General features: G+C 27.9%; 1 protein-coding gene across 1 annotated transcript in view; it reads right to left on the reverse strand.

Moving 5' to 3' along the window:
- The window catches only part of LOC111640560 (FACT complex subunit Ssrp1-like), a 30598-nt gene extending 18968 nt beyond the window's left edge, over positions 1–11630 (reverse strand). The window contains exons 1-7 of the mRNA XM_023386583.1: positions 11508–11630; positions 7529–7714; positions 7119–7224; positions 4575–4765; positions 2275–2369; positions 487–622; positions 294–397 (exon numbers count right to left, since the gene is read on the reverse strand). Of these exons, the coding sequence (XP_023242351.1) occupies positions 294–397; positions 487–622; positions 2275–2369; positions 4575–4765; positions 7119–7224; positions 7529–7714; positions 11508–11558 (869 nt within the window). The 5' untranslated portion in view covers positions 11559–11630. The remainder of the gene's footprint in view (positions 1–293; positions 398–486; positions 623–2274; positions 2370–4574; positions 4766–7118; positions 7225–7528; positions 7715–11507) is intronic.
- Positions 11631–12796: the final 1166 nt, after the last annotated feature.

Genomic DNA, 12796 nt, shown 5'->3' on the forward strand with positions numbered 1-12796 from the left:
AAATAAAGAATTTATTTCTTTAAAAACCTTTTATATAAAAACTGTAATAACCTAATCTGTAATTCTTGTTTTAATATAAAAGATTTTTAAAGAAATAAATTCTTTATCTTAAATATTGATATTGATTAAATCATTATTTTAACGCTGAATTAATCTATATCTGCTTTCAGTTTATCACAACAGAATAAGCACGTGAAAATTATTTTAAAATATGTATGTACATACACACATATTTTTAAACATGTATCAGTATATATTTTTAAAATAGCAGATCAGAAAATAACTTTACTCACTCAGATAGTCCCAATTCTAAAGAAATTTCATCTTCTTTATTAAAAAGCAATATCAAAAAATGATAACGCGTTTGTCCTTGTTTAATTGGTGGATCTAAACTAAGCTGAAAAAAATTAATTTTTCTAAGAAACTGTTGAAAGAAAAAAAATAAAATAAACATATATGATTAAATATTAAAAAATGAATACTTACTACAAAAAAAGTTTGTCTGTTATCTTTATGGGGAAGTAAGAACAGACGTAATACTGTACTAAGTGGAATTTTGTAATCAAATGTTTTACCATGGAGCTGGATAAATGAAGGAAAAACTTTGATATCATAACGACCTCTGAAAACATAATTTTATGAAATTAAAATATTTTCACCATTATCATTTTTAAAATTAATTTTATTAAAATCAATTAAAACATTTCAAAATCAATTATTATAAAAAAGATTAGTAATTCTGTTAAATTTAAAACATTTTAAAGAAAATAATCATCAGTATAATATATCATTTATAAGAATTCAACAGAAAAAGTATATATTGCACAGATGAATAAAATAAATTTATAAAAGTAATAATAAATGAACAGAAACTAATATGAACCTTAATTAACATGCAAATACTTTCAGAGATTTCATTTAAATTTTATTCATACAAGATTTCCAAATAATGTGAGAATTTATCATACAGAATTAGTGAAGGGAAAGGAATTTATCATGTGGACAACAGAAGCAGCTATGTAGCTCACGAAGACCAATAAATACATAACAATGAAATGTAGAAAAGGAATATCTTCTTATTAATTATTTTCTTTCTTCCAATATTCCAAAAAAGAATTAGATCCAAAATTACCCAATAAACAAAAATCATAAAATTTTTGTTCATCACATATAGATGAGAGAATTTCATTTAGAAAGCCAAAATAGTAGTACCTAGCTGGACTGTTGGTTTTGGCTTTACTATGCATTTATTTTAATTATGTATTCTATACAAAGATATCATAGACACACTAATTCTAACAAACAGAAAAATCAACATATTAACCACTCGACAGTCAGGGACAGATATATCCATCCAGGACAATCGTGTGGCAGTGGTAAGGGATGGATATATCTGTTAAATTCTTTTGGGGTATCACCAAAAAGTAGCCAAAAACTACAGAGAAAAAAAAATTCACATAAAAAATGAATTATGTAACAATAAAAAAAACTTTTCTTTACTAGACATAATTGTTTACAAAATCTTTTTCCGAAACGGTAATGAGAAAAAACATGTGGAAAAATACTTTAAAAATTTCCCACGTTTATTCTCCACTACTTTGGGATAGCACCATACCTGACTATCACACTGTTGAAAGGTTAATAGACACATTATATTACATTATATATAAGTTATAATGTAATATCTAATGTTAGTAATAAACAAATAAATATATTTCCAAAATTTAACTATTTGGATATTTTTTTTCTTGCATATGCAAAAGTATAAAATAATTTTAACAAAACATTTTTAAGATTAATATTTTTTAGATAAAGCATGATAAACTGAAGTTTTCAACATTGCAACTAGATTCAAAATCTAATATTTAATAAATGAACTATTCTGATTAAACACAATAGAACATAATGTTTTAGAAAGATGTATACAATATATGACTCCATCCAGAATCCTTCAGAAATTAAAGACTAAGATCTAAAAAAGAATTAATGCTACTACTAACTATATTGATCAATCAATTCTCACTTCAATTTACTAATTTTATAAAAGAAGACATCCAACAATGTCACATACTTTTCAAAATTTTCATTTGTTCCTTAACATTTTGATAAATAGCAAAATATAGAATATTTATTTATTAACGACAAATAATTCTTTGTATAAGGAGAAATACAGAAACAAATACAATGAAGCATACTAATATACCGTATATATATGCATGAAATAATTAAAATATTTTAAATTATTCAACATCCAACAAAATTAAAATTATTTACCTGGGTGTTAGACACTGTAATTCTTTGAAAGTAACAATTGCATCTCCAGTTGCTTGAATAATACTGGCTTTTGCAAGGACGTTTTCCAAAAATGCCTGTAATATATATTAAAAATTGCATTTAACTTAATATTCACCATATACATGTTAAAATAATTCTACTTTAAAAAAATAAAAAATTTGTAAACTTGAGTAATTTTCAGTGAAAATTATGAATTCTAAATTTAAATTAAATCATGCTTTAATTTAATTACCTTATTTCTCCAAACATAATGTAAAAATTTTTTTCTAAATTTTACTTTCTAAAAATCAAATGGCATCTTATGTTTGAATATTGAAAAGATTTTTGAAAATCAGTGAATTTATGAATCAATTATTTCTTCTTACAATTACTGGTTAAGGTGATTTTGCAAACATGAAATGATTGTGTTCACAAAGACATTTAGGATAAATTTACAAATCACCAGACAAACATTATACCTTACATAAAAAAATATTGTTCTTTTAACATGTCTATTCAATGTCAGAGTCAATAAAATCAGAATTTCCATATAATCTTATTCACTTAACTCCACTTATTTGGTTGGTTTTTTTTTGTTGTCAACAAGGACAGTTTCCAGTGTAATTTTACTAAGTGCATTATTCTACTATTATACATTAAGAAATAGAATGAAAACATAGCAAATGTGAAAATTTCTAGTCAGCCATTTCTAACTTCAAGAAAGTCACAATATCTTACAGTAAATGACTTATTTTTTGCATCTACAATTTCTTTCAGAATGTAAAATATATACACAAATATGATTAAATTTCACATAAATTTTTGAAATAATTAAATGAAATGATAATGATTTAGAATCATGTTATTAGCCATTTATTAATCATTACCATAAACATGTTTAGTAACTTATTTTATCATTCAAAAGCTATTAATTATTATTTTACATGCAGTATTCCAAAACTGGAATGTTCCAATCTTTCAGCTGACTTTTTTAAAAAAGTTTTTTAAATTGAATAATCTAATACATAAATAAAAACGTTATATAATTTGATGTATAATTTTTTATTTTTTAAAAAAGTGCCTTTATTTAAAAAAGTCAGTTTTAGAATACTTGGTAAACTGTTCAATTCACAGGTGTAGAACCTGAAGATAGCCAATAAACTAGACTGGAAATGTTTGTTTCTAATAAAGTATTGTTGGAAGATGTAAGGAAGGTGTGATATTGATTAATAAATTAAATTTTAACAATGAACAATGATTTCATTATTAAATTTTTTAATTTGAGAAGTTTTCAAAAAATATTTTTAATATTTATTATTTTATAAATTTTTAAACATCAGAATTTCCTTCAATAATTATACCTTAATGTAACAAATCTCAAAATGATTGTCAGGGTTTGACAAATTTATTACAGTTACTATGTAATGCACTTTAATTTCTGCTCCGATGTATTCAGAAACTGCCCAGTTTCTATTGTATGATATCTTTGTAATTTAAGTTTATGCATACAAGGAAGCAGCTTTAGAATATGATGGCTAATGGCAGTGAAAAGACAAATTTGTTTTACAATATTACAAAACAAAATCCATTACAATGGTACAGCAGCACTTTCATACAAAGTATGTGGTGCCTTCAGACTTCAATATGTTGAGTTCTGGAAAAGAGAAGATCTAAGGAAAAAATCAGTGGCTGACCTTCAATTTCAATGAAGATGTGAAACATGTACAGGATATACCTGTAGAGCCCAAAAAATTAATTTCTACAGGGTCAAGGATACTGGGTATTCCACAAACAGTGTTTTAACAAAACAACTTCATATGAAGCCATACCACATAGCACTGCTTCAAACCCTAACAGCCATTAATCCACCTTAATGTGAAAATTGCTTTCTGGCTGGTGTAAATGTAAACTACAAGTTGTAATACATCACACAATAAAAATTGGACAATTTCTGAATACATTGAAGCAAAAAAAATATTTTAGTAAATTATACTGTAGCAGTAATAAATTCATCAAACTGTTGACAATCATTTTGAGAAGGTCTATAATTTAAAAGGGCATGTTTACTGATTCTGTAATTATTAAAAAACTTGAATTTATTAACTAGTATTTTTTCAATAACATTACATTTTAATAAAACTTCCTATTGCATTTCAAACAGGAAATTTTTACATTTGAATTCAAAAATATTTTAAAACTAAAACTCTATTAAAGATTAGCATATTTAACAAGTTATTAAAAATTCTGACATAGAAACTATATAAAAAATTTTTAAGCAAGAAACATAAACTTTGCATTACTTGAACAGGATCAACATCAGATGTATTATCAGTTGGTATATGAAAACGAAGTTCCATTAATGAAACTGCAGCATCATCATTTTGGTGAAACTCTAATGTCACTTCATTTTTAGCAGAATTGCAATGAGAGACATGCCCTAAAGGTATTTCAAAAGCTGAACTCTTATCTACATCAAACGAAAGTACAGAACCTGAAAATAAAATTCAATTTTTTTTTATTATGCATCTTTGAAATAATTTTTATTTTGATAATACTTTCAATATTCTTTTTAATGTAAATAAATTTGAATTTGTTTAAATTATAATTTATTGAATTTATTTAAATTATAGATTTTCAAAAATTTAAGTACAAGTTTGTGAAATGTACAGTACTTATTAAAGCTTGTAAACATTGTGTGTTAACAGCATTGTAGTAATGAGTGTAAAAAAATTATATATATAATTTTTTTACACTTATATGATTTAATGCTTAAAGTATTGATTAAAAATTAAATAAACTGAAAATAACAGAGTACCTTACAACAGAGTCTTTTAAAATAAATTTTGTCAGTGGATTATTTTACACAATGAAGTGTAATATAAATGACACAAGGCTTTCTTTAATGAAAAAAGAGAATTAAACAGATGTGAAGAAAGCCTTGTCATTTGTATCAGTGATTCTCAACCTTTTTTTCATCACAGTACACTTTCAATAATTTAAAAATTTGACAGGGCACACAGTTACTTCGGTAAGTACTGCAGGACAACTGGTGACATCATAACGTAATTTCTAAACGCAATTGGTTATTTAGGTCACATTTTCTAAATGCCTTGGTAACTACCGGCAGTTACCGGTTACACCAGTTACAATTTCCAAACATGCTCTAGGCAGGAAGAACCAATTAAACTATTTGTCTGACATTGCTTATATATGGATATTCACAGTGCTGGAAAACTTCAAAAATCTCGCGGCATACTAAAGTGCCATGGCACAGTGGTTGAGAATAATATAAATCAGTGGATTTATATTACACTTTATTGTAAGAAATAATCCAATAAAAAGATTGACAGTTTCATATAAATGTGAGGACCAGATATTTAGTGTTTTAAACTAAAATTTTTTTTTTATAAACTTTATAAAAACGGAACGAGAAAACAGAAAATTAAAAGAGAAAAAGGAAAAATAAAATCAATAAAAACTCGATTCCCACAAGTTGGATTCATTGTTGAGATGAGTACATTTCTGTGTCACGATTGTGTCACCCATCCCCTCATTGGACCAAAAAGATCGCCATCGCTGACGAAATCGGAGAAAAGTTCGAAAAAGAGGACTTGATATAAAAAGGGCACAGGCACAATGAGTAAGTGTGGAAGTTATTATTGGTGTCTGTGTGTGCACGTCTAACTCCCGCCGAGATTCCGTCAACCAACACCTTCTTCTCAACTACAAGACTAGAAGACCTCAACGGAAATTTTTCTACTCATCTGAAAAGAACTGTTCACCAAAAAAAAACTGTTGGACCTTTTGTGCTGGACTTGATCCCTTATATAACCTGAGGTATTTATCCTGCTCGCGCACTATTGTATGCTCTCTCTCTCTGCGTAAACAAAACACGCACCCGGTCGTTAATTTGAACTAAAAATTGAATAATAACTGAACCCTACTCATGTAGTTTATGTTTGCATTTTATTCGCTGATGTAAACCTAATTTAGAATACATATAAATAAACGGTTTTTATGTTTAAAACTTCTTGAGTGCAGTTTCTTCCGTTTTTCTCTCAGTTTCTCCATTCCAGGTCCAACCCTCATACCTATCCGCTCGCGCGAACTTGTGGTCTCTGTATTGACCGAAGGATACAGTGGTGTCATCCTGATGGGGTATCGAAGAGATACCGACCCTATGGTCACAAAAAGAAAATTTTGTCAGGTTACATACTGCAAAGAAAATATTGTGAGTAATATCTTTTATTCATAATACCAAGCACTTTAGAAGATCAAACTATCCCTTGTCTTCCAGCTCATTGTCTGGCAAGATAGAAGTATGCAAGGTCACACAGCTAATTGTACAAAGTCCAAACTGCTATACCATGTTCATTACTACTAGCAGTAAATACTGCTAGTAGTAATGAACAAAAGAATGACACCATACACCCTAATATTTGGGTGTATAGTGTCATTCTTTCTTGAAAATAATACTCTGAGATTAACATTCAGAACTAAAAATTCTAACTGAAAGATATGGAAAAATGATAAATCAAAAAATAATTGATGGAAATTTAGTTTCCATAATTTAAATAAGATTTGTTTAGGGACCTAAGAAACTAAATAAAGTTTCCACGAATGCAATACATCTAGGAACAATAAATCAAAGTTTTACTGTACACAGTAAGCTAGCTAATAGATTCTTTTACTGTTTAATATACAGTTAGTAATAATTATCATTAAAAAGCTGAGTAATATATTTCAAAAACAATTAATTTTTATAACTGATTTCACATCTTTAAAAATCTAAATTCAATCAATAACATACAAATTTTAATAATCATTTTTAATTTTTGAAATACCATGAAATTTAGCTGTTCCCCAATTCCATCCTTTCAGACACATATCTTTATTTTTCTGTTCAATTTGTAAATTATTAGAGAAGAATCTTCCTAATCTGTCATGATCCTTAAAAAAAAAGAAAATAAAAACATTTTAAGTATCTTTCTTATTTACTTTCTTAAAACAAACTTTTTAAATTAATTTAAGAACTAGTAATTTATGCATTTATATTCCCTGAATAAAGTTCTAAATCATTTCAAATTTTTTGATATCTTAATTATAGTAATAAATTAGAACCGATTTTTAACATACATATACATATTGAAAATAACTACCACAAACCAAAAATTTAATTGTGTTTACAATTTACAATTAATTAATTTTATAAAAGGATAATCTGTTTAAAGTTTTGTTTCAATAATGCACTCACAGTATCCTGAAAACCTCCAAATCTGTACAGCTGTCCACCTTTTGTCATTATTCTTATTCCAAATCCAGATGCTAGTCTCTGCCAATTAACAGTTTCAATTTCTGGTCCTTGGATTTGATCAACTTTCCCAGTTTTGCTATTTTTAAATACAATTCCTTGATTGGTCATTTTCAACCTACCAGGATTCTAGAAAATTAAAATATCAGTAAGATATATTAAGTTGAAAATTAATATATCATAAAAATTTTAAAGTTTTAATTATTTTACTCATCAACAAATAATTTATATATTTAAAGGTTTTGAAATTTTTAATTTCACTGCAATGAAATAAAATTTTTCATTTTTCAGTTTGCATTTTGGTACTTTTACATTAAACTCCCACAGGACTAGCATAGTACATTGTGTGGTGTGATATGTCACATAAGATGGAGGTATGGCTGTTTTACCTCCAATATTTTCAAATGCACTATAACTCATGTTGTTGGTTTATATAAATTTTGATATTATTCCAGTGTTGTAGTTTAATACAAATATAGATGATAATATGTTTGTAGAGTGTAAGTTTAAGTATAGTATGGAGTTTCTTATGACCTTTTTAGTTTGTCAAATACAGAGCGGGAGGCTATTGCCCTATTTCAAAAGTGCAGAATCATGTACCAAGTTTGTTCTGAAGAACATAGTATGAAATTAAGTTCAAATAGTACTTGACCCACATGAAGATGTTTTAAGAAAGAATACATGTATGAAGTTGCCATTAGAACAAAAACATGACTGAAAGAAATCTCAGATAGGCTACCCTTTGTCACAGTTCTGAGATTTATGTTTCACTGGTACAAAGAATTGACATCTGTAAACTTTTGTATACATTTAAAAATAAATGGTAACACCATTGTTGATTGCTTGCATTACATGAGAGAAGTTTGCTTTTACTTTATTAAAAATAATACGACTTCTTACTTTATTAGAGGAAATGGAGAAATTGTGGAAATAGACTAAACAAATTAAATAAATGGAAATATAATGTCAGAAAAATGTTCAATGAAATCGAGATTGTTGGAGGTATTTCTCAATGGACAAAATGTTTTCTTGTAGTACAGTAGTGACCAATAGATCCACTGCTACTTTGATTAAAATTATTAATATGTATATCTAAAGGTAACATAATTCATACAGACAAATAGAAAGGATATAGCAGAGTCATTAATTAAGATTAGGTTTTCAGCACTACATCAACCATAATGAAGATTTTATAGACTCTACTACAGGCTGCCATACTCAAAATATTGGAACATTTATGGAGGTATCTAAAGAAACACACTGAAAAATGAAAAATTTTATTTCATTGCAGTGAAATTAAAAATTTCAAAACCTTTAAATATATAAATTATTTGTTGATGAGTAAATACAAAGAGGAACAAGATAAAATCATCTACAGTGGTATCTCTCTGAATTTATATGGACAAGCTACAAAGGAGAAGTTCTATTGTGCAATATGTTATCATTCACAGGGAAAAATGGACAGCTAGAAATTCATATCATAACCAAAAGAAAAGTAAGCTCATATTTTATTGTGTAAAGAAAATTGTAGACTTTTCTTTCCATTCAAAAGTTTTTGAATTATAGAGTTTGTTTCAATTTAAATTTTAATGTTGGACTAAAGTAATTTCAGTTCTATTTCTATTGAATTAAAAATTTCCAGTGAAAATTCAAAAAATGTTTTCCCTGCTGTACCATTGCCATATCTGGTTGGATATTACTGTCGTGACATTAATTGCACCATACAATGCACTTAACTCATTGTGAAGTGGTTGATTGTAAAAGTACCTGTATTTTTTTATTATCTCTTTGAAATAAAATTAATTTATAAACTATTATAGATTTTCCTCACTATTTCTAATAAAAATATTAATACATCTATATTGCATAACTTATTATTATAATCTCAATTTTTACAATTATAAATTAAATACAAATAAAATTGTCTATAATTAAAATAATATGGTACATGATGTAAAAACTTTTTCATAAATAAATCAGATTTTAAGATTTAAATAGATCAGATTTAAATGTGGAATGAATAAGAAAACATTGCATAGAACTTTTAAGTTTTGCACTTAAAATAAAATGATAAATCAGTAACAAATACATAATACAATATAATCAATATATAATTAAATCAAATTATATGATTTGGTTATATATGTTTAAAAAACAAATTTTTAAAATCTAAAACAGTTAAATAAACAAATTAAAATTTTGACACATTTCTAACTTCAACAATCAATAAGAAAAACCTAATAATAAATCAAATTTGATCCAAAAATAAATGTTTTTTGAATTTTTCAGTTATTTTGTAAGACTGATCTCAAATCAAAAAGATTTGGAAGAATTCAAATAAAAGAAATTAAACAATTATATCTCATAGTAATGCATCTTCATCAAATTTCAATGAATAAAAATTAAAGAGACAAAACTAATAAAAACACAAATACTCTATTAAAATATAATATAAGAGTAAATAATTCCATAATAAATGAGGATCTCTTTGGAATAAAATTAATTCAAACTTCAAATTTATTAAGCAAAACTGTGAAAAGTTATTTTTAGCTATTAATACAGTCAATGTAAATCTATTGATGGCTGTTTTTGATTCCATTTCTTATTGATAGAGATTACCTACTTGTTGGGAATGAATTTTCAAGAAATTTGTTAACAACAGTTATTATACATAAAACTTAAAAAAAAGATGTCTTTAATTCCATGATAAATGATTATATTTACACAAAGGAGACTGTATAAATACTGTAAAAATTACTTTTAGGTCAACTGCTTATATGTTTTTATAAACAAATGACCTAAAATTAACTATCAAAAATATATAAACATTTCAATAACCTGACGTATTATCAATCATCTAACCATCGGCTAAATTAATCAAGCAAAATTACGCCACAATTAAGAATTAGAAATCGTCGGATGATTATATCTAAAATTTAAATGTGTCAAGAAAGGAAGAGTTACCCAAAGCTCCAGATGGCATAACCAGTCAGCACACTGCACAGTAAGCAGAGTTGCAGATTCGACTCCCATTGCGAGCCAATTCTTTTCTTCCAAACTATTCTAAATTAGATTAAAATTATAGTTCCCACTTTTGATAAGAAACAAAGCCTAACGTCTACTTCTAATTTCTAATCACATAATTTCCACTTCTTAATTTTAACATAATATTGCCCAATTAATTTGTCAGACATTGGTCTATCCATCAAAAATTCACACGACAAATCAAATCTACATTATTAATATAATACATTAACCGATAAGTAATGGCAAAGTTTGCTCAATTACAGACTTACAATATTAACATACACAACACTTACTACTTTCCCACGAAATTAAAAGAAACAAACAAACAAATAGAAGAAATGTTAAAGTGAACTATTGGCTGCATTTAGCAGACTCAACAGTTGTAACTGAGCAAATCAGTAGCTGTTACGGAGCAACCCAGATCTGCTGAACGATGAGCAACATTGCATTGGAACAAAAAGCCTCATTGATCAGTTTCAGATAGCAATAGGTAGTGTAAACAAAAGATGCTACCAAATGTGATGTCAAAACACCAAACATGTTCCGAAAGAGCGCTACTGTAAAGGGGTTCAGCAGAAAAATACTCAACAGCTCTGTAACTGTTGAGTCTGCTGAACACAGCCATTATCTCAAGTTTTCAATCATATTTTGGTAAAGTGAACTGTGATGTAATTTAATTAGATTTTTTAGTAGTGTCATGGTATTGAAGCAAATTGGAGGGTTCAATTCAAGCTCAGAATGATACGTTTGGGACCTTAACAGAGCTGTAGAGCATACTCATAGGAACAAAAACCAGATACATTAACAATGAATGAATGTTTCTCATTCGTCTGAAAACTGCATGTAAATAAACACAAATATGTAATTGCTTGATCAAATTTTAATAAATACAAACCATAGCACCCCTATCTTCCTTAAACGCATCCGGAAATTCCAAAAAGTCCATGTTTAACACGCAAACACTTCGTTTTCTCCTACAAAATAATAATTCTCGACAATTTCGGAGTTTTGGCGCAATCTAACGCCACCTACAAATATTTAGCCAACATCAGAATTAATTTATTGAAATATTTATTTCGACAATTCCAAGATTTTTTAAAACTACAATTAGAAAAATATGGAAATAATAAATGAATTTATATTTTTATATAAATAATTTTCGAATATGTTTTATACCAGCCGCCCCATTTTGGGCCGGGCCGAACCCATAATGGGCTTGCTAAAAGAGGCCCACAAAGCGGAAAGAGTTAAAAAAATAATAATAATAATAATAAGACTAACGCATAAGCAAATATTTTAACAAACCATTAAAATACGCATAAACGGAATACGTTAAGAAACGTCCACTGACTATTAACTTCCCAGGAACTTTTCGGGGTTGTCAATATCGGATATGTCGATCCCTAACACTTATCACTCGGCCATCTCATTGTAGACCTAGCCGAACTCACAATGTGGTTAATAAAAAAGGTCTTCTTATTAGAGTCGATAGATATATTGGTCTCTCAGCTACTAATAGCGCTAATGCTACGAAACTGGCTTAATAAATATTTCTGCTACAGTACTACAAGCGTTGTGCGGCCGGATGACCGAGTGGTCAATGTGGCAGCCTACCGCTCTGGGGGAACTGGGCTCGAATCCGAACGGGTCGAAAGATCCTCGGGAATTTTTCAGGGGGTGGTCCGTTCGGATATGTCGGGCCCTGGCGGATCCATCGTGGGCCTGGCCGAACCCATAATGGGCCTGTAAAAAGAGGCCCTCTTAGTGTCCACAGGGCGGAAAGAGTTAAAAAAAACTACAAGCGTTTAATCGCTTTGGGGAGAAAGTTTGACACAACATAGCCAGAATCAGCCATAAACATTTGAAATTATTTTTAAAACTTGAAATTTTCTCGTTTTTATCTCAGATATGGCTTTTGCCCTTTTTAAACAATTGTCTGTAAACACTATTTCAATTCCGTTTTGAATATTATTTTTCATAAATGTTGCTGATATAAATAATAACAGATGAAATTTGATCCAAGAATCTGGTGTGTTATATCAGGAGTCACTGTAGTGACTTCCCGGCCATTTAATTAAATTTAACCAAATTTATGCCATTTAATTAAAACTTTTTATAACGATTTTACTAAACGGCATTTCAATAACATGATGATAATTTAAAATGTATTTCGATATAAGCATA

The sequence above is a fragment of the Centruroides sculpturatus genome, unplaced genomic scaffold (assembly GCF_000671375.1).
Source record: "Centruroides sculpturatus isolate CEXI.00-Female unplaced genomic scaffold, Cexi_2.0 scaffold1457, whole genome shotgun sequence".
Taxonomy (NCBI): Eukaryota; Metazoa; Arthropoda; class Arachnida; order Scorpiones; family Buthidae; genus Centruroides; species Centruroides sculpturatus.